At 28.6% G+C, this 23,760-nt stretch overlaps 6 protein-coding genes across 14 annotated transcripts; 3 read left to right on the forward strand and 3 right to left on the reverse strand.

The window, feature by feature from the left end:
• Nucleotide 1: 1 nt before the first annotated feature.
• On the reverse strand, nt 2-2,167 carry LOC143344489 (putative protein phosphatase 2C T23F11.1). Of its 5 annotated transcripts, XM_076770600.1 has the most exons (6): nt 2,028-2,144; nt 1,880-1,910; nt 1,224-1,426; nt 783-988; nt 486-711; nt 2-410 (listed from the first exon to the last, which is right to left on the reverse strand). In XM_076770600.1, the coding sequence occupies exons 2-6, from the start codon at nt 1,900-1,902 to the stop codon at nt 91-93; spliced, it is 978 nt and encodes a 325-aa protein (XP_076626715.1). In that variant the 5' UTR covers nt 1,903-1,910; nt 2,028-2,144; the 3' UTR covers nt 2-90. The 5 variants fall into 5 exon arrangements, with proteins under 5 accessions (XP_076626715.1, XP_076626730.1, XP_076626736.1 ...); XM_076770615.1 differs by lacking the exon at nt 1,880-1,910 and having other exon boundaries at nt 2,028-2,167; XM_076770621.1 differs by lacking the exon at nt 2,028-2,144 and having other exon boundaries at nt 1,801-1,929.
• On the forward strand, nt 2,124-4,013 carry LOC143344477 (uncharacterized). 2 transcript variants are annotated; one of them, XM_076770587.1, is made up of 5 exons: nt 2,124-2,214; nt 2,634-2,883; nt 2,954-3,057; nt 3,129-3,463; nt 3,537-4,013. In XM_076770587.1, the coding sequence occupies exons 2-5, from the start codon at nt 2,686-2,688 to the stop codon at nt 3,989-3,991; spliced, it is 1,092 nt and encodes a 363-aa protein (XP_076626702.1). In that variant the 5' UTR covers nt 2,124-2,214; nt 2,634-2,685; the 3' UTR covers nt 3,992-4,013. The 2 variants fall into 2 exon arrangements, with proteins under 2 accessions (XP_076626702.1, XP_076626694.1); XM_076770579.1 differs by lacking the exon at nt 2,124-2,214 and adding an exon at nt 2,292-2,579 and having other exon boundaries at nt 2,665-2,883.
• Nucleotides 4,014-5,830: 1,817 nt separating this feature from the next.
• Nucleotides 5,831-11,836, reverse strand: LOC143341786 (FMR1-interacting protein NUFIP1). The gene is made up of 6 exons (XM_076765001.1): nt 10,839-11,836; nt 10,305-10,496; nt 7,304-7,602; nt 6,651-6,877; nt 6,378-6,575; nt 5,831-6,288 (listed from the first exon to the last, which is right to left on the reverse strand). The coding sequence occupies exons 1-6, from the start codon at nt 11,259-11,261 to the stop codon at nt 5,912-5,914; spliced, it is 1,716 nt and encodes a 571-aa protein (XP_076621116.1). The 5' UTR covers nt 11,262-11,836; the 3' UTR covers nt 5,831-5,911.
• A 627-nt stretch (nt 11,837-12,463) lies between these two features.
• Nucleotides 12,464-14,619, forward strand: Cyca (cyclin A). Of its 2 annotated transcripts, XM_076768643.1 has the most exons (7): nt 12,464-12,816; nt 13,008-13,222; nt 13,328-13,475; nt 13,584-13,807; nt 13,884-14,088; nt 14,163-14,410; nt 14,481-14,619. In XM_076768643.1, the coding sequence occupies exons 1-7, from the start codon at nt 12,670-12,672 to the stop codon at nt 14,560-14,562; spliced, it is 1,269 nt and encodes a 422-aa protein (XP_076624758.1). In that variant the 5' UTR covers nt 12,464-12,669; the 3' UTR covers nt 14,563-14,619. The 2 variants fall into 2 exon arrangements, with proteins under 2 accessions (XP_076624758.1, XP_076624665.1); XM_076768550.1 differs by having other exon boundaries at nt 13,008-13,475.
• A 1,428-nt stretch (nt 14,620-16,047) lies between these two features.
• Nucleotides 16,048-19,607, forward strand: Clc (clathrin light chain). 3 transcript variants are annotated; one of them, XM_076772258.1, is made up of 7 exons: nt 16,048-16,197; nt 16,733-16,888; nt 17,679-17,765; nt 17,840-17,929; nt 18,095-18,206; nt 18,401-18,412; nt 19,050-19,607. In XM_076772258.1, the coding sequence occupies exons 2-7, from the start codon at nt 16,738-16,740 to the stop codon at nt 19,228-19,230; spliced, it is 633 nt and encodes a 210-aa protein (XP_076628373.1). In that variant the 5' UTR covers nt 16,048-16,197; nt 16,733-16,737; the 3' UTR covers nt 19,231-19,607. The 3 variants fall into 3 exon arrangements, with proteins under 3 accessions (XP_076628373.1, XP_076628382.1, XP_076628391.1); XM_076772267.1 differs by having other exon boundaries at nt 17,688-17,765; XM_076772276.1 differs by lacking the exon at nt 18,401-18,412.
• Nucleotides 19,608-19,649: 42 nt separating this feature from the next.
• Ankle2 (ankyrin repeat and LEM domain-containing protein 2) lies at nt 19,650-23,755 on the reverse strand. The gene is made up of 10 exons (XM_076772245.1): nt 22,314-23,755; nt 21,880-22,208; nt 21,478-21,786; nt 21,132-21,281; nt 20,837-21,066; nt 20,589-20,736; nt 20,387-20,519; nt 20,189-20,294; nt 19,948-20,073; nt 19,650-19,780 (listed from the first exon to the last, which is right to left on the reverse strand). Exons 1-10 carry the CDS (start codon nt 22,450-22,452, stop codon nt 19,732-19,734), a joined length of 1,719 nt encoding a protein of 572 aa, XP_076628360.1. The 5' UTR covers nt 22,453-23,755; the 3' UTR covers nt 19,650-19,731.
• Nucleotides 23,756-23,760: the final 5 nt, after the last annotated feature.

The following is a 23,760-nucleotide window of genomic DNA, read 5'->3' on the forward strand; positions in this document are numbered from 1 at the left end:
ATAATAATGAAGCACGATTGTTTTATTGTGTTGTAAAATGAAATATAAAGAATTTAAAAGGTGTTCGAGATAAAATAATAACTTAAATGACTAAGGATTTTCCTTGCAACGCAAAATTAATTGAGAATATGGTTTTCTATGTAGAAAACAAACTAGGACGACTGTCATATTGTCACAACCAGTACCCATTAGAGTGTCTGGCGCAAGGCAATGTTTCATAAGGTCTTCACAAATTTCTTCGGGATCCATTGTGACATTTTCTTGGCCAGTGCCGAATTTTGGCTGAACTATACGTGTTCGTACAAAATTAACTACTTCTATGCTTGTCATCACGTCCCAAATACCATCACAGGCCAAAATAATAAATTCCCAGTCTTCAGTTATTTGATACTGTCGAATTTCGGGGAATGCTGTAGATATAAAAATAAATATTTAAGTAAATGTTTTTCAATAATAATTAATTATTTATCAATTTACTATGTTACCAGTCACAATTTGTTCTTGTGGCGATTTACAGTTGTTTTGTTTGAACATAAAATCTCCAAGAGCACGAGATAATGCAAGTTGACCATTGACTCTGTTAAATTCAACCCAACCACCGGCTGCTTCAATTCGTTCATGTTCATCTTTTAATGTTGGTTTGTGATCCCGACTAAGGGATACTGCATTACCATTAATACTTGCTACTGCTCTGCTATCACCAGCATTTGCCTATAGAAATTTTCTAAGTCAGAAACACACAAACACACACAAAAGAACATTAAATTGAAAAAAAAACTTACACTATACATGACATTGTCCTTAATAAGGAGTGCTATGACAGTAGTTCCACCCTGCTCGTTTCTAAGCACTGCATCATTTTGCATTGCTTCATCCAATTCCAAGAAACCATTTTGTATAGCTTGAACTATATTACCAGCCTTATATTCGCTTCTTTTAGTTATGTATTCGTGAAGATATTTTCCAGCGTATTGTGCCATTGCTGCACCTATCAATATTATCTATCACTTCTTTGAGTGCGGAAGCAATTATAGTTACACTTATTTACTATAATTCTTTACTTAATGGTAATAACAGAACCTGAAATTTCCTCTTGAAGTGAATATTTTTAGTTTGCTATATGTAAATCATTATTTAAACTGAGCAATTCTTTTAATACAAACTGTTAGAAAATGATGATACTTCCGCTTATAATCTTAACATTTTTATTTTTAGATTCTCACCTCCATGGCCATCATATACTGCAAAGAATGCAGTACCAGGATCATCTGGTAATGAAAGTATATGTACATGGCAGTCTTCCATTTTAGTACGCCAGCCCTGCATACATGAACTGCCGACACGGTAGTTTGAATTTCTGCAGCATGCTGACTTCTTAGCTGTCACAGGCTCGCTGAGTGTTTGACCCATTATTTCTCTGAAGATTCTGATATTATTCATAACACACTGTTAGTCATTTAGAGTAATATAAATTATATTTGTCTGTTCTATTAAAAGCGAAATTTTAAACCTATATAAAATAAAATAATATTTTCGGAAATAATACAATAATACTTTCAAAATTTAAACAATTGATTAATTTACATGAAGTTTAAGTTATGCTTGCTTCTGTAGTTATATTACCGTGTTTAATCTTATAATAAAACAAATTAGCAATATACTTTAAATTACGTTCATTAGATGTAGATAACTAGAATTAGATCATAAATGTTAATACATTAATGACACACTTCATTATTTGTGTAGTATTTCTTTTCACTATTACTATAATAGATTTTTAATTTTTGTGTCTGCACACACATTTTATACAAATTCTGCACTTATGTTAATAAAACGCAAAGAACAAAAATCTAACGTCGAACACCAAAGATGATCTAACCTCTTGCAGAATTTCATACGCATCGCATCTTCTACAATTTAAGAAATATCCTTTGAAAATAACGTTTCACTTTTATATATATGTATATTATAATCTATCATTAGCTCCTGAACTATTTACGTGATCTTAATTTGACATTCGATCTCACCTTCGTATGCTGTCAAACGAACATAGGCTAACCTAACCTTCCTGTACACTATTGGTTTCGTAAAATCTGTTACTGAATCCACAATATCATGTAAATTTAACGACACCGTAATTTTATCCTGCGCGTTTCATATTTAGTCATGAAGAAACTTATTAATAATTACACTGTAAAAATTATTCAAAAAAAAGTACAGTTTTGTCTAAAATATATCAACAGCTGATTACACCATGACGCTTCGTTGATCGGACATGAAAACTGAAAACATGACCAAAAAAAAAAGTTCACAAACGATCGACTCGATCAGGCTCGGTGAACAGCTGATTTTCTGCATGTATTTTATGAATTAATAGCGACATGATAAAACGTGAATAGTGATATTTTGTTGACAGAAAAGTACGTTATGCGTATAAATAGAATAATATCAAATGTCATTTACGTTTAGTGTCATTATGTATCTAAGATAAAGTTGAAATATTAGAAATAATTAGTGGATGTTACTGTGAGAGGTTAATGTAGAACTTACACAACATCGGACAGATGTATTTCGACGGGGTGATTTTTCAAATTACATATATTTCTAGTATCTTACTCTTTTATCCTTAACAGTGATTAAATTATCATAAATCGATACGTATAGTAAAACATTGTTTAGCACACAATGGGACAAGATAAAACTTTAGAGTCCAATGGTATTTTGTCTGAAACTGAAAATCGTAGTACGATACAAAAATCTGATGTTGCCTTTGCTCAAGCTATGGTAGATGAAAAAAGGTACAGATGTACTTACTTTGGATGCAATGCAGCTTTTGTTAGACCAAACCGATTGGCTAGACATATTAGATTTCATACTGGAGAGGTATTATTTATTTCATGTACATTTTGAAACTTTAAACAATTTTTAAGTTTATATTTCCTTTTGATTTTAGAGAAATTATATTTGCACTCATGCAGGATGTGATAAAGCCTACACCAATTCTTCTCATTTAAAACGTCATATGGAAATTCATTGTTTGACAAAAAAAATGTATCAGTGAGTAAAATTTATTTTATGGAACTTGAGCTTTATTGTTTAAACATATTTTTAATTTTGTTTAATTTAAGATGTCCAGAATGTCCATCGGTTGTTAGTAATCTACATAATTTAAAGCGTCATTATAACTTGATGCACAGAGATCATGGTAAATTGACTTGCACCGAATGTGGTCAGACTTTCACAAAAAAATATCACCTTGCAACACATATGATAACACATACTGGAGTATTACATAAATGTGATCAATGTAATAGAAGCTTTACAAATATTAGAACATTTAAGAGACATAAGGAAAATCATGTAACTAGAAAAAAAAGATATTCTTGCACTGTGTCAGGATGTTCTGCAATTTTTGAAAAATGGTTACTTCTTTGTGCCCATTTAAAAACACAGCACGTAATATGTATGTACTTTTTAACATCATTTTTTTATGTTTCATTTTACATATAATCTCCTCCAATAATTTTTATTTTTAGATTATCGGTGCAAGGATTGTGATAAAGTATTTTTAAGTAAATATCATTTAAAAGTTCATTCTCAAGTGCACATAGAAAATAGATTAGTAATACCTTGTCCGTATGACAAGTGCCCACGAGTATATTATTTTAAAAAAAATTTAGATTTTCATATAAAAATTAACCATCTTGGACTAAAATATCAGTGTGACATATGTAAAGTAGAAATTTCATCGAAATTCAGATTAGCAGAGCACATTCAAAAATTCCATATGTCAGAGGAAAGGATAAAAAGAACTAAAAAATTACAGCGGAAAAAGAGAAAAGATGCTGGATCGCATAAAAAGAGTGCAGTATCCGCATTGGTTGGAGTTAATTTACCACCAAAATTAGAAAAAGTAGTATTAAAAAGAAAGGAAAATATTGTAAGTTTAGAAGAATTGATAAAAACGCAAAATGATAATTTCAATTTGTAATTTACTAATCTTTATAACATTAAAATTATAAATAAAGGAAATATTCTCCTCTACCTCTCCCATTAATTTCTTCATTTTTATAATCCCTTACAACTACATATTTCATATATTATTTTTCTTCAATCATTTATCTATACATTTTTTTCACATAATTAGTAAGTTATAAACGATTACTGGAAGCGAGAATTATTTTAATTATCGCGCTAGAAAGTGCCGCCAAATTGTGTCGCCATCTAATATCAGGGATTCGAACTCAAAAAATCGTGCCAGGATCACAGAATGTTGGAGGAGGTATCCGGAGTAGAGGTTCCCCCACTCCTGCTACTCCTGTTACGCAGTACCTTGATTATTCATTAATAACTCCTTTCCTGGGATTCAAATATGAACTTTTAGAACTGAAGAATCTAGTATAGACCCTTGGGAACATTCAAGGATACTTTTTATAACCACTCCGCCCGTAATTGACAAGTTATTAACGAATATCGGAAGTCGGAACATTTACGGCTGTATTACTGTCTTCTTTAATCGATGAATTATCAACTTTTCTACAATAACACACATAGTTTCGCTATTATAGAACCAAGTAGACATCCCTGGCAACATTCAAGGACCGATTTTGCAACGATCCTCGCTCTAATTAATTAATCATTAGCGATAGTTCTCTAATCGTTAGATTAAAAAGTTCCAAAACAGTGTGCCGACTTTCGATATTGGTTAATAATTGTTTAATAAGGCATGAAATGGTTGCGACATGTATCCTTGAATATTGTCAAGGATCTCAGCTATGTTATTAAACTCTAAAAGTTCATAAATTATTCCCAGAAAAAGAGCAATTAGTAAATTAATGAGCAATGATTCCTTGAAAGCAGTGAATTATTGATTTTTTTACTTGTGGCGTCAACTAGTGGCGAAAACAGTGTACTATGTGTTTCTCGGCTTGTAATTAACTGCTGCTCGTTAATTTACTAATTGCTCTTTTTCTGGGAATAATTTATGAACTTTTAGAGTTTAATAACATAGCTGAGACCCTTGACAATATTCAAGGATACATGTCGCAACCATTTCATGCCTTATTAAACAATTATTAACCAATATCGAAAGTCGGCACACTGTTTTGGAACTTTTTAATCTAACGATTAGAGAACTATCGCTAATGATTAATTAATTAGAGCGAGGATCGTTGCAAAATCGGTCCTTGAATGTTGCCAGGGATGTCTACTTGGTTCTATAATAGCGAAACTATGTGTGTTATTGTAGAAAAGTTGATAATTCATCGATTAAAGAAGACAGTAATACAGCCGTAAATGTTCCGACTTCCGATATTCGTTAATAACTTGTCAATTACGGGCGGAGTGGTTATAAAAAGTATCCTTGAATGTTCCCAAGGGTCTATACTAGATTCTTCAGTTCTAAAAGTTCATATTTGAATCCCAGGAAAGGAGTTATTAATGAATAATCAAGGTACTGCGTAACAGGAGTAGCAGGAGTGGGGGAACCTCTACTCCGGATACCTCCTCCAACATTCTGTGATCCTGGCACGATTTTTTGAGTTCGAATCCCTGATATTAGATGGCGACACAATTTGGCGGCACTTTCTAGCGCGATAATTAAAATAATTCTCGCTTCCAGTAATCGTTTATAACTTACTAATTATGTGAAAAAAATGTATAGATAAATGGTTAGAGAACTTAATTAGATTGGAATACTATTTCGAGTAATCCATGTGAGAAAGGTAGAGGAAAATGTAAATAAAAAGTATGGAAAATATGTACTATGATTTTAATTTTTTATTAATATAAGCACAAGGAATGGCAAAAACATTGTATAAAAATGAGGTAGTTGACAATTTCTCAAACTTTTTTTAATTTATATTATTTAGTAATACAATAATATTAATGATGGCTATGAATTTGATTATCATTAATCAAAAAAATTATTATCTACTATATATTTTATACATTGACAAATTAAATTTCTTTCGTGTTGAATAGATCGTGATAGTAATTTTTCTAATAATTGTGACGTGTATGGTTGTTTCTTATTTATAGTTAGCTTTTGTCTTTTATCTTTTAAATATCGATTTAACTCTAGAGTTTGTTTATTTTTACATTTAAAGTTTATATTTTCAGAAACTAAACTTGTTGGCAAATGTAGACTCGAACATTTGTGTTCATTTGTTTTCGAATTTACAACTGCATTTTTAGGTATTATATTTTCTGTTTTAATAGAATTTTCTTTTATCCTTTCATCATCATGTGTTTTTATTTTTTTAATTGGTACTTCTTCTGGACTTTCGCCTAAAAATAATATTACTATGAATACATGAAATAAAAATTTCTATTACAATCAACAAACATTACTAATTATTAATAGACCTCGTACTTACTTTCTTCGGAAGAACTTCCGTAATTTGCTACTAAACTCGGTATGCAAGAGGTAGTAGTAATTACTGGTTTTGCCAATGTATCTGATACCTCTTCTTCGTCAGAAATAAAATTAATATTTTCCGCATTTGCATTTGCATTTTTTATAATTTCATTATCACATTGATCTTCCTCTTGTAAATCTGCTTCTCGTAAATTTACTAAAAAGTTGTGTAGGAAACGTTCGTATAAAAAACTTATTTTAATAATTAACAAAGTAATGTAATAAGGCTTACAAGTTCCAAAAAATTCATGTACCCCTCTATATGCTTTCTTTTGTTTTATATTATTGCAAAATATTTGCGTAGGTCGATTTTGCGTTGTTCGTTTTCGATTATGACGTAACATTTTCTTTTTTCTTCGCTTCATAACGTCTTGTTTTTGTTTAATTATTTCTCCTCTTTGTATTTTTTCCACTGCTTCCGCCTTTCGTATATCAATATTAGCTTTTGTAGGATATCTTCTACAATATCATTAAGGATCACAATCATTAATATTTTTACTTTTTACTAGCTAAATTTCCTGTAAGAACTTCATCATACAGGATTACAATTGTAACACGTAACTAGTTGCAAAAGTATACAGCTATATAAAAAATTTTAAGCACAAGTTCTCCATGCATTTATTGTGCTTAGATAATTAATTGATCAATTGTATAGAGCATACTTTTTGGACATTTTTGTTAGTTGCGTTTAAAATAAATAGAATTTCAAAGTTAAATTTACGTTAAAACTTGCTCTGATCTTTTTAGAAAATAACTGTAAAATTTTATAACTTTCCGACAAACGAGTTTAAAATGATAAAGTTACAGAATAACATTCCCCACTTAAATTATATTATTATATACTGTAGATATCATGTTTTTGTATTTTTACATTGTAGCTCTTACTTTTTTCGCTCCATCAGCCACTTTTCAATATCTTCTGGAGTCGACACATTTTTTATTTTATGATATAATCCACTACTGTGCTGCATAGCAATATGTTTCTCAATAAGTAATGGATGAGCAGAAAATGTACATCCATCAATACCACAGGATTTATGTTCCCTTTTATGTTCCGACAGAGAATCCTCCGTTAGAAAATCTCTATCACATATCTCACAATAGTATGACTCATCATCCTCTGAACTAACATAAAATTCATCTCTTTGATCATACGGTTCTTCATTGCTCGGATAAAGATGAGCCTAAAAATGGTTACTTCAAATATTTCTATACATTATTTATATTCAAATTCAATGTAAAAATACTTCTTGGAGTGTAATCAATATTGAAAATAACTAGTAATGCTTGATACTCCATTAATTTCTGACAATTTCTGTTTCATACCTTCCTTTCTTAAAATATAATACATATAAATGTATCGATGGTCGTAGAATTATAGAAGTATTTTTTCAGAATTTTTCATGTATTAACTAACATTTAAAAAATATTTACATGTACACATAAATATATATGTAAACGATGATTATTTATGTTGTTATATGGCACAGTGAATTATATATTACATATTAACAGTTTCCAGGGTATTCAGAAATTCAGTTTTCAAATTTATAAAAATATTACAAATTCAGATTTTCCGTCCATTTCTTAAATAAATTATCAATCTTCGGTTATTTTTATAATGGCTTGAAAAAATATTTTGTGGTAAACACATAATATATTGTGTAAAATGTAGTATAATTTGAGAAATATACATATAACATATTGAAGATCTATAATGTAAGATGCCACTGAAAACATAAGACACCTTAAAATATATGCATTGAATTCAATTTTTAAGCTTTTTGAAATAAAATAATATATTTAATAACGTAAACTTATTAAATTTATCTATTGTATAATGCTGAATAAAACTAGCATATGTTCATTTTGTACTATGAAATAAAGTATATGTAACAATGGATAAAAATTCCAGGAAGATAGTATCTATTCGGAAATTGCTTGACACAGAAAATCTAAAGAGATCAGTTTCATATTTCAGAACGATTATTCGACGCATGTACGTAATTACTTCTCTTAGTGGTTCATAGAGTAATTGGGGACACCAGATTTAGAACTTATAGAAATACGATTTATTCTTACAATACCCATTTTAATTACAAATTTATTTTGTTCTGAATTTATGTTCTCTGGAAGTTATGTATTATAGAAATTAATAAAATGTATTCAATACTACGACACATAATAACAAATGATTACAAAAATTGTCATATCTTGGTACAGAGCCACGAGCTATATAAAATGCATTTAATTTTAATTTATTAAACAAGTCTAACTTTATGTTTTATGAAACATACCTTAATAAACGTAGCAAATAATTAATTGACAATCTGCTTTTATACAACTTGTAATAGAGAATACTATAGCTCGCAGCACTGTATACTGACCAAGCAACAATTAAAGAACTTTATAACTAATAGAGGCCAGTGCTTATACATTTTGAGAAAAGAAATTATAGATATCTAACACTAGTTGAAAGTATATAAAATAAGAAATATACAAAATTTTACATTCACAAGTTGTGTGCTAATGAATTAAGAGAAAGAAAAACGATTTAATTTTTGTATAAGTGTTACAAGAAATGATAAAATACCTATTATTCAAATATTAAACTCTACGTTTTCAAAGTAGTTTATCATGATAGTTTAATAGCATGCACTTATATTATAAATGTTAAAGGAGAATTTATATTGAAATGTAATGATATTTTACAAATGACAAAAAGCGGATAATACAAAATTTTCCAATTAAAAATGATACAGATATTTTGAGGGCAGTATTTTCAACATACTGCACTTTAAAATAAGAAACAATCAAATCGTTCTGAAGTTTGAAAACAGAATACTTGTGTATCAACTGTTCAATTTTTTATTGGAGGAGTAGCCTGAAGCTTAAGACTGTGCCTGTTCGCTGGAAGGCTGCATCTCCTCCGTTAGCTCCGTTTGCTCTGATTGCACAGTTGCATTCTCAGTTTTCTGAACACCCTCGGATTCAATCATATTCTTATCGTCAGTTTTTTGACCACCCTGTAATCAAAGCAATTTGTCAACTATAATTGAAATAAAGTGTAATAAATTGCATAGTGCCAGTTAAATGTAGTGGTGCAAATAATATACACTTTAGGTATAGAATATATTATAGTAACCATACAAGTTGGTAATAATATAAACTTTATATTATTAAAAGAAACTTAATAAGCAACTTAAAAAAATAGACAAAAATGTTTATATTTATTTACATATAATTTTTTTTATTCGTTTATTGAAACCAATCTGAATTGTTCATTTAAGTTGTACGTGCAAATTATAAACGTGATTCCCAGCTTTACATAAAGCATTTCATGAAGATATAAATACATAGCATTAAACATGTAAATAAAAATTTTACAGAAATAATCATGTTTAATGTATTATATTATTCTTAAACTGTAGAAAATATTTTGAAATTATACTTACATATAAGTCATACATGATAAAAGATATATCAAATACAGTCCTCACCTATTATATTAATATTAATAAGCAATAGAATAATTTAGAATAAAAATATTAATTATACGAGAAGCATGTATAATAACTTTTTACTTATTTGTACAGGGTGGTCTACTTCTTTCATTACAACCAAACACACTTTATATTAATAATAACAATAATAATACAAATTTCTATACAAATTTACATACTATACTGAAAATTGTACTTTTTATATTTGTAGTTTATATACATATAGGTATTTTAAAGAGAATAAACAAATTGAAAATTATGTATTATAGAAAATATACAATTAATGATTAATGAGAAAAACATAGTCTATTAAAGAAATTGTTAGTTAATAAATATAAAATATTAATTTGTATTGTATACATAAAAGTTAAGTGAAAAAATACCTGTTCAGGATGTTTTGTAAGATAATCATTTTTGGCATCTCTGATCATCCTTGTTACTTTATTCCGCAGATCCTTAAACTCTTCCCACTCCTTTGCATCTTTGTTCTTTTTTGCTTTAGCATAAAGTTTATTTTTCTTATGTATTTCACTACGAATTTCATCGGTCATCCATGGCTTCTTTAGTTCTAACTCCTAAATAATAATAACATCTCTTGATAAAAATTTGTGTAATAGTTTAAAATGTTTAAATCTCAACTATTTTAAAGCTTATATTGATAAATTGGTTTATACAATGTTTACAGATTTTTGTAATATAAATATTTCTAAATACAAAAGAAAAATTTAAACAATAATTAAATATAAGAAGTAGAGAATAATTCTCAAAATGATTTTCTTAAAGTAACTAATAAACATACATTGTATAATTGAACACAAAAAACTACATAATTTTTATTATATAACTTCTATAATAGAAAGAATGAAATTTGCTAATGAGTTCATATTACATAAATATCAAAAAACTTTTACACTTACTTCAAGTTTGCTCACTTTCTTCAAATTATTTGATCCTTTCCCTTTAACATTGCCATTTCCTATGGAAAATCGTGGTCTCATATGGGGTAAAATTTGAGGTGGTAAACCTCTTCTGGACCATGGTCTCATCGGTGGTCCTCGTGGTCCTGCACCTCGTAGACCCATTGGAGGGATTATCGGAGCCATGCCTCTGACTCTTGGTCCAAACAATGGCATTGGTCCACTGGGTCTGCTTACTCCAGTTGGTCGTGGTGGAGGCGGTAATCTTTGTCGCATAGGACCAAAAACTGGACTCATGGGAAGTAGTGGCATTCTTGGAGGTACACCAGGAAGTCTGCCGCCAAATCTCGGAGGTGGAGGAGGCCGTATACCAGCTGGTAGAATTCTAGGTCCTAGTAAAGGACCTCGATTTAACGGGCTCATATTTATCTTTTTAATAAGCCCCAATAAATCACTTTTGCGTCTTCGATTAGTCGACGATCAATGTTCCGCCAAACACGAAGCCTTTTTGCAAGGTTAAAACCGTAATTTCAAACACGCTTTCTACAGTAACATACGTAATTATACGCAGATGATTTACACTTATCGGTTCTATCGTGAAAAATTCTTATTGAAAAGCAAACCGCAATGCTAACTATAGCCACAAATATCGTACAAACATTACGATTTCGCGTGCAAATAAACTTTGTACACGGCAAAAGAATATCAACGAGCTTAATCCTTATCGTCACAAACTACTAATTTCAAGTTACTCAAACCTATTTGAAATTTCGATATATGTATAAAATGTACCCAAATATAAAACGTTTTTTGTGAACACATTACTCATGGGATTCTGAGTTAATTAAAATAGTTATTAGAATTATCTTACTTGGAAATATTTCCGAAAAATAGATTAACAATGGCTTTAGCAATCAACAATTAAGAGACTTATTTGACGATCCCTATTGTTTAAATTTGCAAATAAATTTCAATTAAATCACATTCACTGTTACGCAAAATAAAGTGGTAATTTAAAGTAATTGAAAAATCAGAAGCGAAAAAGACGAGCAAATTGCAAACGTCAGTATTACCTCTTGCTTTCTGTAGACATACATGCATACATACAATAAATATTTAAAATATATATACATGAGTGTAATTCATACATGTTGGTTTTAATATTTTCACTTAATTTGAAGGTTTTCCCAGGAAAAGTAATTTTTCATCGTATATTCTTAATAATATAAGATATGAAAAACCTTTCAAATAAATGTTTTTTATTCTTCAAAGAACTGCCCTGACATTTATATTATTTCGTTAACAAACTTGGAAAATTGTCACTATATAATGACACTTCCTTGAATAAAAATAGATATTAAAAACAAATTTCTTTTAATTTTAATAAAAATAAAAATAAAAAACAATACAAAAATAATGGTTTTGTATTTTAGAATAACATTGATTCTTTTATTAAATAAATGCAATATTGTTTTCGTTGTATACCCGCCTATACTGAAGGATACTTTTAAGAACACAAATTTTATATCACTCATCTGATTGGTGTTCTTACGGTTTATGAAAGGCATGCTTCTCTCATTGGTCTATTCGAGCAACGCTTCTAACGTATCGCCAGCTGTTGAAGTCACATTTGTTTGAAATCAAACGGCAACTGAAGTTTGGTGGGTTGCTTGGAGCTTCCAAATTTTGTCTGCCATGTATGGACGATAAATTCATTTCGTTACAACAAGAAGAGGGCATGCGTAGTGTCTAAAAAAAAGTAATAATAAGTTAGAAAGAAGGAACGCTCAATTTATATATACATCGTTAGCAGAAAGTTCAAATCTAAATAATGGCTACGATTCGAGTACACGAGGATCAAGAAAATCGTATTGCCGATATTCGTCGTGGCAAAGACAATATTACCGTGCCCCTTCAAGCAACGAAACGTGCAGTTCTAGGTGTTCTTCACAATAATTGTACTCGCAACCCGAAAACAGTACGTATACCACATTTTTTGCGTATTTCCTCCCGCGTTTTTTTTGTTCAGTAAATCGACATTTCACGAGTTTATCATTGCTTTTAGAAGTTGTGCAATCGATTCATTACTTCGTAAACGAAAATGAACGATTGAATTATTCGTGTCGTTTTAATGAGATAATCCTATTTTATTTTGTTCCGTTTTCGCAGGAAATTTATAAAGATGAGAAACATCAAAAAACAAAAGCAGTTATACCCACGCAATTTGAACCTTTCAAAATCTACGAAGAAAAGAAAGAGGAAGTTATATTTAAAATCTATGAAGACAAGTTAGAAGAAGAAACTTCTGTGGCACTTAGAGATACAAAGGATAAGAAAGAAACAAAAGAAAAACAAGATGTTAAATCTGAAAGAGAGAAGCCAAGGTTAGAAGTAAATCCTATTAATATCTCAAATTTATCAACATTTTATAATGCTATTCAAGATGTAAATCAAAAGAAACAAAATGAAGTCATTTTTCCCCATGACAGTCCAATGTTTTTGGAAAAATCTATTCCTTATTCTTCTTCAAAAAAAGAACTTCAAAGAAGAAGAGAGTCTGTTAAGGAAATGAGAATTAATTTTTTCGATGTGGATGAATATAGGGCTGATATATATAATTATTTACGTGTAGCAGAGGTATGTTTTAATTGTTTATTCATAACAGAGTACATTACTTTGTTCCTTTTTCCTGTGTCCTTATTTTGTGTTAATGTATTGCTTTGATAAAGTGATCATTTTTTTCAGACACAACATAGACCAAAACCAGGGTATATGAAAAAACAACCTGACATAACGTACTCGATGAGATCAATATTAGTAGACTGGCTTGTTGAAGTTGCTGAAGAATATCGGTTACAGACAGAGACACTTTATTTAGCTATTTCGTACATAGACCGTTTTCTATCATACATGAGTGTTGTAAGAGCAAAATTACAACTTGTTGGTACAGCTGCTATGTTCATTGCTGCGTAAGTATTTTAATGTGCATTGATATACAATTCAAAAATTATTTTTATCATCATGACAAGTCATTGTATTTTATAGAAAATACGAAGAAATTTATCCACCAGATGTTGGAGAATTTGTATACATCACGGATGATACATATACAAAAAAACAGGTACTACGCATGGAACATTTAATTTTGAGGGTTTTATCTTTGGATCTTACTGTTCCAACACCACTTGCTTTTCTTATGGAATATTGTATTAGTAATAATCTTCCAGAAAAAATTAAATTTTTAGCAATGGTAAGTAAATTAATTTTCATTGCACAGTATTACTATATATTTTCACATTTTAATCTATGTATACGATCTTATAGTATTTATGTGAATTGTCGATGCTCGAAGGGGATCCGTATCTACAGTTCTTGCCTAGTCATTTAGCTGCATCTGCAGTAGCACTTGCAAGATACACATTGTTAGAAGAAATGTGGCCACACGAGTTAGAACTGTCGACAGGATATTGTTTAAAGGATCTTAAAGAATGCATTATTTGCTTAAACAAAACTTTCTGTAATGCATTAAATATTCAACAACAAGCTATACAAGACAAATATAAAAGCAGCAAGTAAGTTTCAAAATTTAACATTTAACGTTTTTTTTTTTTTTATTCAACTGAGTGTTATATTTGTATTTAGATACGGACATGTAGCATTGTTATTGCCACGACGTATTGATCACATAACACTGACCTCTGAAGATGAAGAAGAAAATGCCTAGTATTTAGCAGGCATTAAGAAAAAATAGAAGAATCTATAAATTTATACATATTTCTAGATAACGAACCTCCCGATATAAATCCCTGTTTCGATAGACAAGGAGGGGATTAGGGCAAGACTGACCTATTGTTTCACAAATGAAATGTATGAGTTATTTCTATTAGCATGTTTAGTCACTATGCTTTATCGGGCAAACATACTGACTTCACTTTTCACATTTCACCACCACCTATATTATAGGTTGTAGGTAAATTTTAATAACTGTTTTTAGAGCTCCGTCATTATATTAACGAATGAAGCTCTAAATTATGTTATTTAGGAATTGTATTTTTATACGTATTTTTTAGACGATTGTTAACATTTGCTCTACACATATGATGCCTAAATTTTGTTGCCAGTGACCTGTCATAATAATAGGAATTGTAAGAGTAATAACTGTATTTATTATTGAAATTGTACTAAAAATACACCTTATTATGATGGAAACACTCCCGTGAGTTAAAATGATTGCAACATTTGTCTATATTTACAGTTCTTGTACAGTTATTTATTCACAATATTCAAAATATCATATAAAAAGTATGGCTTTTATAAATTAAGGTGTAATGGTTTCATCTATACGTGTGTAATGTATTGTACAGATATTTCTTAGATTATAATTTCTAAAAATGCTCCCATTTAGATAAGTTTCTGCTACAGAACTTGTCATATATTACGCCATATGCGCAAGTACTTGCATATATGTTTCAATTTCTATTATAGTTATTTTTGGAATATTTTTTTTTAAACCATATAGTTTATGCATGACTCTGTAGACATATACTAATATAAACCGAAATATTTAGTTTGACACATTATGTATGTCTATAAAATATAATGTTTGTATTAGGAGACAAATTTACGTAAATTTATTTTCTATGTTTACCATTATGCATGTAATTACAAGTTTATTATCATTCTTTTAAAATATTACTTTTCTACCTAAAATTTCTGCTGAGAATAATTAACATGCAACACAGAAAACAATCTATAATAATTCAATTATAATTCAAATTATTATAATGATTCAATTACATAAGTAGGAACTTACATACTTTAAAGAAATACCGTAAAATTTGCATATAACGTTATAAAACATTTTATTTTATCGTGTCAGAGTTAAATGAATTCAAATTTTGCAAAATATAATTAGTTTAAACATTTTGAAATAGAAACCTTAATGGAATATTATAACTTATTTTTCTCTATTATATTACAAAAAATAAAAAAAAAGAAAGAAACACGTTACAAGTTTAAACCAAATTTTTAAAATATATTTGTTGTATTTATGTAATCTTCAGCTTAAATATAACATATTCAAACAAATATTTTTCGTATCATGACCTATATTTCTTATATAAAAAATATTGAAAGTTTAACGATACGAATATCAAGGTAGTCTAATGAATGATTGTAAAGAGTTGGTAGTACTGACTTTTATCGTTTAAAACTACACTTTAATTGTGCGCATGTGTACGTTATAAGCCAACTGTATTGACGTTGACAATTTGTGGTGATCTTTAGGAGAAATTTAAAGAAACGACAGTTGGGGGTGTTTCCCAAAATAGCAATTTACACATTCTACAATATTAGAAAGGTAAATTTATCCGATTTATCATTACAAACAATTTGTTTCAAGTAAATAAAATTAGCTTATTTTCGTACATTATTATTGCAAATGCTCTTAATGCACTAAATTAATAAACATTTTTAAATAAATGCGTCCTTATAGGTTATCTTCAATTATATTACTTATGCAGTTAGAGATATTAACAGTAATTTAGTTTAACCTAGAAGATATAAAGAAATACATTAGTGCTATTTACGAAGTTAACGCTATATTAGGATAAAATAGAAGTATCAGTGTCTAAAGTGGTAGTATATGAACTGAAAATTAGATTGTTATAATACCATGATTTAAAATCAATTACCTGGAAATCAAATTGCAAAATGATATGTAACAATACTTCTAATATAGATAGTATTTGACAAGTGTTAATTCTTATAAAGTATATAAAATTAGCATTATATTCTTTTTTTATTTATACTTTTGAGACATAATTTTGAAATTATTTTTCTATATTCAAAATATTGGGTTGTCCTAAAGTTTGTCAATTTGACATTTTTATTAGACAATATGGATGCATTCGGTGACAACTTTGTCATTGAACCAGAAGTAGATCCTGTGGCAGAATTTGTAGCAAGAGAACAGGACCAATTGGCAGGACTAGAAGATGAAATCCCACCAGTTTCTATGTCTGCTCCTACAGTAGGACCTAATATAGATGGTAATTGATGTCATGTAAATAAATTATAAAGAATTAAAATTACATTTTTCAATTTGTGTGGTGAAATCTGAAACAAAATACAGAGTGTTCGGTCACCCCTGGGAAAAATTTTAATAGGAGATTCTAGAGGCCAAAATAAGACGAAAATCAAGAATACCAATTTGTTGATGGAGGCTTCGTTAAAAAGTTATTAACAATTAAATTCAAAAATTTCAAATCGTTCCGGAAAAATTATTTTCAGCTGCGGAGGTCGATTACAAGCATTTTTAGTGAATAGACATATATTCGAAATCCTACTCAGTTTCGAGAAAAAAATTCGGGTAGGTGTTGAAATTTTTCGGCGAAAAACAAATTTTTCAAATCGTTCTAAAAAAATTATTTTCGGTTGCGGGGATCAATTACAATCATTTTTGGTCATTACACATACCCCCGAAATCTTGCGCATTTTCGAGAAAAAAATTCAGTACGAGCGGAACTTTAAACATTAATAACTTTTTAACAGAGCCTCCATCAACAAATTGGTATTCTTGATTTTCGTCCTATTTTGGCCTCTAGAATCCCCCATTAAAATTTTTCCCATGGGTGGTCGAACACTCTGTATATAAACATGGAAACTTATATTCATGTAATTTATATTATTTTTTGAAGTTCTTTGAATTTAATTAATAACATGAAAAAAATTATGTAAAGAAAACATAGTTTTGCATGAAGCAATTATAATATGTTTATCAATTAAAGAGTAACTAACCTATAGTAAATAATTTACCCAAAAATTTTGAAAATTTAAAAGTTGGTCCAGGTGGTGATGCTGAAAGTAGTTTCGAAATAATAGATGCAGTTGGACAATCTAATGAAACACAAGCACTACCAGCAACAGGTAAACTATATTATACTATATTACTTTTAAAGAATCGTTCAGTATTTGTAGTTTTTAAACATAATAATTTTTAGAAACACAAGTTAAGCCTCCTCCTGTAAAAGAGGAACCTGAGAAAATACGAAAATGGAGAGAAGAACAAAAAGCTAGGCTAGAAGAAAAAGGTATTATTTATACCTCTTGTAACTATATTATGTTAAACATTAATCTTTACAGCATATGTCTACATGCTTTGTAGTAAATATTCTATGAAAATAAGATTATGAGATTGTAAGTTACTATCTTTCAATTACTATATTTCAAATATTTTTTAAATGTAATTTAATTAGATGCAGAAGAAGAAAAGAAGAAGGAGGAGTGGCGAGAGGCTGCAAGAAAAGAGTTAGAAGAATGGTATAAACATCATGCAGAAGCTATTAGTAAAACAAAAACTACAAACAGGTAATATTTACAATTGCCATTTAATTAAATTTTGTTTTATGCAATATTCTCAGCATATTTTCTACTAATATGCAACTTTTAATTGCACATGTATAGCTGCAGTTAAAAGTTTTATTCTATATTAAATTATAAATATTAAATTATTTTAAGACATGTACTACATGCAATTATATTATTTTCATTCTGCTTCTTAGGGAATCGGCCAAGTAAGTTACACTATATTTTTTTGCATGTATAATTGCATTGCAATGCTGTGTACTATATAGCTTGTTTATACAATTTATAATGCCAATTGCTGTTGATATCAAAAACTTTTGATATTTTCTTGTACGTCAACTGCTTTGTAGGAATGACTTAGTTATACTTTATGCTTGATACAATTATCAGATTTTAATGTTTCTAATTATATTGTATGTGAGCTTCAAACTTCTTTATACGTGATATTATTTATTAATTACCGTTTTTATCAAATATTTTATAAATCGATTGTCATTTTATTATTCTTCATTTTTTAGTACTTTAATATATATATATATTTTTGCAATAAATTTATAATTCATCTATGCATAAAATAAACGTCTTTTCAATTTATAATAATTTATTATTTGTAATAGGTGAAAGTAATGAGTGTAAAAATATTTGTATTAACTATTGTTACATAAATAGAAATTTTTTAAAAATTGCTGCATTTTGTGTTGCTACATACGTTATATGTAAGAAACAAAAACAGAAGTGTTGAGTACATACACTGCAATGACATTAATGCATACAATTTACAACTATCACATACTTTCAATGTTGCATATATTTGCATCTTATTTAATTTAACATTTTTATTAATAGGAACGCGGAGAAACAATTCGTTGCAGAAGCTGATGAAGTGGAGCCAGGAACTGAATGGGAACGTATTGCGAAGCTATGTGATTTTAATCCTAAATCTTCGCGCACATCTAAAGATGTTTCTCGAATGCGTTCAATCATTTTACAACTGAAACAAACTCCTCCTGCTCCAGTCAGTCTTTGATTAAATTAATAATTTGGTATGGAATATAGATATACAGAATATCAAACGTATTAAACAAAAGAACAGTGTACACAGGTTACAATGATATAATCGGAAAAAGATCATAAATGATCTGTTAAGAAAAAATGTAATATTATTGTGAATAAAGATTATTAATAGCAAGTGTCTGCATAAATATCAAATTTAAAAAATAAAATATATAATATAATTATTGATCTGTTGAAAATAAACATAAACATAATTGTTTTAGTCTTACGTGCATAAATTCAAATGTAAGTGGTAATTTATAGACCGTGTATGAAGTATGTGTTTTTATAAATTATTTTCATTATATATAAAATTTTCTGAAAATATATATTTTTTCGTATACTTAATAAGTTTGAATAAGTTTTTAAGTATACTAATGTTACCTATCAAATAAGAATTATTGTGCGTAATATAAAAAGTTCATACAATTTTTTTTTTTTTTTACACTGTTCAATGTCTTGATGTTTAACGTATCTAGGGGGTCAGAATCAATTTTCTTCTGATTAACCTTATATTGTTAGTTCTGAAAATGATAAAATATTACATTTTGTTATTAATTATAATAAATGTAATAACATGTAATAGAAAAATAACGTAAATGCTATTATATTATAGTGATAAAAGAATAAGAATGTTAATAATTTGCTGTAACTATTAAATATATAACGATGTAAAAGGAAAAATAATTACCTAGGTAAGTCACGTTTCATAACAAGCTGCATGTTATGTTGCCAACGGTAAATGTTCGGATATGCAGTAGACGTAATTGATGGTACGGCATTATGAACAGCATAATCCTGTTTTGTTGGTAGTGATCTATAACATAAAATATTATACAAAGTACTATATACATGTACAACAATCAAAATGTATTTCAATAAACATAGTACTTTTACTAAAAAAAACGGTTGAACTATATATTATATTTTACCCCTCAAGAAACGTTGCAGGACCTTCCTCTGCAGTTTCCATTTCATCATCAGAACTGTCTACTATTAATTTTGGAGACGATGGTGGTGTAAAAAATTCTAATTCGTCTAAAGAAAAGAAGGTACATAGTGTTATTTTATTGGTAAGTACTATCCATTGTATACTATAATAGTACAAGAAAAAGATTTTCTATGCTTACCTATATTGTTTGTATCATGATCGTCTGTATTATGTAATGTACACAATTGTAATTTATTACATAAATAATCTATTTCATCGACTGATTCCAATTTTATTTCTGAATTTGAATTTGTTTTATTATCATTTAAGTTCTGTGAAAAAATTATATAAAATGTACGATGGTAACTAACTAAAAAACTTGATTATCACATTTATTGTACCTGACAATAAGAAAATAATTGGTCATGAAATTTATCTTCCAAGTATTTTTCAAGTTTCATTAAGCCTTCTGTAGTACGAAAATCTGCAAAATCGTTCAAAAATGGCCAATATTCTTTCCATGATACTTGATATTCTTCTGCCAAATCTCTAAAAATAATGTACTAAATTTCAATTTTTATTTAATTCAAAAAGAATACTTTTAATCAATAATAGTTACACTTTATAATAAATAAATAATTGAAAATACCTTCCAACTCGTTCAAGTCCCTTTTCTGTATCTTGTAATCTTAACATTAAATTGTTAACACAATTGTTTGTCATGTTAGATTCATCTTCTGTAATTCTTTTAACAGGCGTCATATTAAGACGTGGAGGTGTTTTCCACTTTTTTTTAAATTCTAATGCTCGAGATTTTGTCATTGGTCCGGCAAATGCACGTACTTCTAAACGTGGACTTATTGGATCTGTGTTTAAACTCTACAAAAATAAAACATATAATATATAAAATTACACATAAACTGAATGGAAGTATTTTAACATACCAATGCATTAGGTGGAGAGAAAGGTTCCCCAATAAGAGGTTGCAATGTGTTATCATCTGATCTTAATACAGGTACATAATACTGATCTTCCAGTAACATTCGTATCTCTTTTTTTAACTCTTTGTCTTGACAGGTTCTACTACATATTATCTGAAATAATGGCAAATATGCAAGTTAAATAATATTCCTGTATATTAGACATACACTACTACAAGAATATAAAGAAACTAATAAAAAAGAACGTTATGGATAGAAGAAAATAAATTAATTGTGTGTAGATAGAAATATTTAGTATAATATACAATAATATTCTCTGAACCATATCTTTGAATACTTCATCACGTACATCTATTGGTAGCTGTTTATATTTGTTTGGCAATGTTTTTATGCAACATGGATATGAAACAAGAACTCGAACTACATCTTTTAAACCAAATTTAACAGCAAAGTGTAATGGTGTTTCATTCAATCCTTTATCAGGTGTATTTAAATATAAATCTAACATAATCTGTGCACGGTCCACATAACTCTTGCACTCATCACCATAAAGTAACTGTATAAATTTTGCATTTCCAACAGTGTTTAATATTAACTCACACATATCTGGTCTGTCTGCTTTGACTGCAATATGCAATGCATTATAACGACACCCTTCCTAGAATAAATATATGAAACAGTCTCTATAGCATATATTTTATAAACATTTTATAAAATTTTTTTAAGCATGGTTATAACTTTTATATCTTACTTGCAAAATTGCAGGTGTGTCTCCACTTCCAATTAAATATCGTGGATTTCCCCACATTGTAGATTTAACAGCATGTAAATTTCCATCCTTAATTAACTTTCTAAAACATACAAGATCTTGTGATCGTGGAACTTTAAAATTATTCGATTTCTCTTCTACTACAGGTACTGTTGTAGATATTGTACTATTGTTAGTGTAATTTGTTTTTTCAAAACCAGTCTTAGCATATTCTTCAGCTTCTGAAAGATTCTTAAACGATTTTAAACGACCTGTTTTAAATTCCTTGATTACTTTTAATGCTTCTGCTTTGTCTTGATAAATTCTATTTTCTATAATATATAAATGTACAATATTAAAATTTGTTAAAAGTGTATATAAAATATATAGAACGTGTACAAGATAAAAACATATAAATTTTACTAGTGTACTGTTACCTTTTGTATAGCTTTCTGTTGAAATATCAACATTTTCTTCGGGTATATATACAGCATGGAAAACTGTTCCATTTGATACATTGGAGTTCCCACAAGCCACATACATCGTTTGTGGCATTTGTTCGTTTTCACTTATCATGATTTCGTGTTATTTTGAATTATGTTTCAAGTTGTATTGATATTTATTGGTTATATGTCAGATTGCAGTATGTCAAAAAAACATAAAATTGCGCGCCTTTAATGCAGTATTTAAAATCTTATATACGACGTTCTATAATTTTTTAAAAAGCTTTACATATATTATTCACATGTTCTTTTTCGACTACTATGTAAAACATTCAGAAATCAGTTTTATAATTTTAAATGAAAGTAAGCGAAATTTGCGTCATTTCCAAGGAATAAACATTTTATGTATCGATTATCTTTGACTCTTAAATTACTTCAGACTTCACTATACATACTACCATTTATAAAATTGCATGGCATAAAATTCATTATATGTTTTATAAACAGTAAATTTTTAAGAAAATGGAAAACATACGTAACACATTAAGTAAATGGTTTATTCAAGGTTGATTCTTAAAGTAGCAAACAATTAATAATTTATGAAACTGTTCTGCAGAATTAATAGTTCATAATATAAAACGTAAGATTGTTACCAATAGTAAAAATTAGCAAAACAATATTACCGCAATGTAACCGTCATTTATAAAATCAACCAATCCAAAACAGATTTTGCATTAACAACCAAACTTTCAAGTGTTTCCTTTTACTGATGATGTGTTTGAATTTATTATAGATATATACAGGTGTGATCACTTGCTCGTATGCTTTAATTATTAGTAATAAACATAGCACTTTAACAATTTCGATTACGTAGTTGTACACTACATACTAAAATTATAGTTCTTTATCCCTTAAACTTTTAAAAAATTAATTCGAGATTTTGTAGATAAATGTTCATTAGATGCTGACTATTACACGAATAGAAATTTCGTAATCATAATTAATATTGTTTATTATAAAGGTTATAACTATGCAATTGAAATCTGATCTTTTATTGGTCACTAGATTTACATAGTATGTTGGCGGGTATTTAATTATGATTTTACTGTTTTATTTCAAATTCAGAGACTTGTGAATTATTTAATTACTTTTTTTATATCATATTTATTTTGTAGATTGAGAAATTGTTAACAATTACTGACAATGATTTTTAAGTAAATTGTATGTTAAAATTAATATTTGCAGATGAAGTATACAAGGGGGATATTTACAAGTATTAATTTTTATAAAAAATATAATATCGTTTTGTACCAAATTATTACATTATATCCTTCGAAATGTGTTTCGTCCTAAATATGTAAATGTATTTATAGTTTTGATCGCTTTATTGACAGAATACGCGTACACACACGTGCACCTGTAGGCTATTACACAATGAATG

The sequence above is a fragment of the Colletes latitarsis genome, chromosome 1 (genome assembly GCF_051014445.1).
Source record: "Colletes latitarsis isolate SP2378_abdomen chromosome 1, iyColLati1, whole genome shotgun sequence".
NCBI lineage: Eukaryota > Metazoa > Arthropoda > Insecta > Hymenoptera > Colletidae > Colletes > Colletes latitarsis.

What these genes read in the sequence shown, in the direction of transcription:
- LOC143344489 (XM_076770600.1), bottom strand. Translation starts at nt 1,902, where the DNA reads ATGCGTATGAAATTCTGCAAGAG. An exon ending in CGTATGAAATTCTGCAAGAG is followed by an intron (nt 1,427 to 1,879) that starts GTTAGATCATCT and finishes GAATAATATCAG; the next exon opens with AATCTTCAGAGAAATAATGG. An exon ending in AGTATATGATGGCCATGGAG is followed by an intron (nt 989 to 1,223) that starts GTGAGAATCTAA and finishes TAATATTGATAG; the next exon opens with GTGCAGCAATGGCACAATAC.
- LOC143344477 (XM_076770587.1), top strand. Translation starts at nt 2,686, where the DNA reads ATGGGACAAGATAAAACTTTAGAGTCCAATGGTATTTTGTCTGAAACT. An exon ending in TTAGATTTCATACTGGAGAG is followed by an intron (nt 2,884 to 2,953) that starts GTATTATTTATT and finishes TTTTGATTTTAG; the next exon opens with AGAAATTATATTTGCACTCA. An exon ending in TTGACAAAAAAAATGTATCA is followed by an intron (nt 3,058 to 3,128) that starts GTGAGTAAAATT and finishes GTTTAATTTAAG; the next exon opens with ATGTCCAGAATGTCCATCGG.
- LOC143341786 (XM_076765001.1), bottom strand. Translation starts at nt 11,261, where the DNA reads ATGAGCCCGTTAAATCGAGGTCCTTTACTAGGACCTAGAATTCTACCA. An exon ending in AGAAAGTGAGCAAACTTGAA is followed by an intron (nt 10,497 to 10,838) that starts GTAAGTGTAAAA and finishes ATTATTATTTAG; the next exon opens with GAGTTAGAACTAAAGAAGCC. An exon ending in TTACAAAACATCCTGAACAG is followed by an intron (nt 7,603 to 10,304) that starts GTATTTTTTCAC and finishes AACCATTTTTAG; the next exon opens with GCTCATCTTTATCCGAGCAA.
- Cyca (XM_076768550.1), top strand. Translation starts at nt 12,670, where the DNA reads ATGGCTACGATTCGAGTACACGAGGATCAAGAAAATCGTATTGCCGAT. An exon ending in GCTGCTATGTTCATTGCTGC is followed by an intron (nt 13,808 to 13,883) that starts GTAAGTATTTTA and finishes TGTATTTTATAG; the next exon opens with AAAATACGAAGAAATTTATC. An exon ending in AAATTAAATTTTTAGCAATG is followed by an intron (nt 14,089 to 14,162) that starts GTAAGTAAATTA and finishes ACGATCTTATAG; the next exon opens with TATTTATGTGAATTGTCGAT.
- Clc (XM_076772258.1), top strand. Translation starts at nt 16,738, where the DNA reads ATGGATGCATTCGGTGACAACTTTGTCATTGAACCAGAAGTAGATCCT. An exon ending in ACAAGCACTACCAGCAACAG is followed by an intron (nt 17,766 to 17,839) that starts GTAAACTATATT and finishes AATAATTTTTAG; the next exon opens with AAACACAAGTTAAGCCTCCT. An exon ending in AGCTAGGCTAGAAGAAAAAG is followed by an intron (nt 17,930 to 18,094) that starts GTATTATTTATA and finishes TAATTTAATTAG; the next exon opens with ATGCAGAAGAAGAAAAGAAG.
- Ankle2 (XM_076772245.1), bottom strand. Translation starts at nt 22,452, where the DNA reads ATGATAAGTGAAAACGAACAAATGCCACAAACGATGTATGTGGCTTGT. An exon ending in AACAGAAAGCTATACAAAAG is followed by an intron (nt 22,209 to 22,313) that starts GTAACAGTACAC and finishes TATATATTATAG; the next exon opens with AAAATAGAATTTATCAAGAC. An exon ending in TCTCTCCACCTAATGCATTG is followed by an intron (nt 21,067 to 21,131) that starts GTATGTTAAAAT and finishes TTATTTTTGTAG; the next exon opens with AGTTTAAACACAGATCCAAT.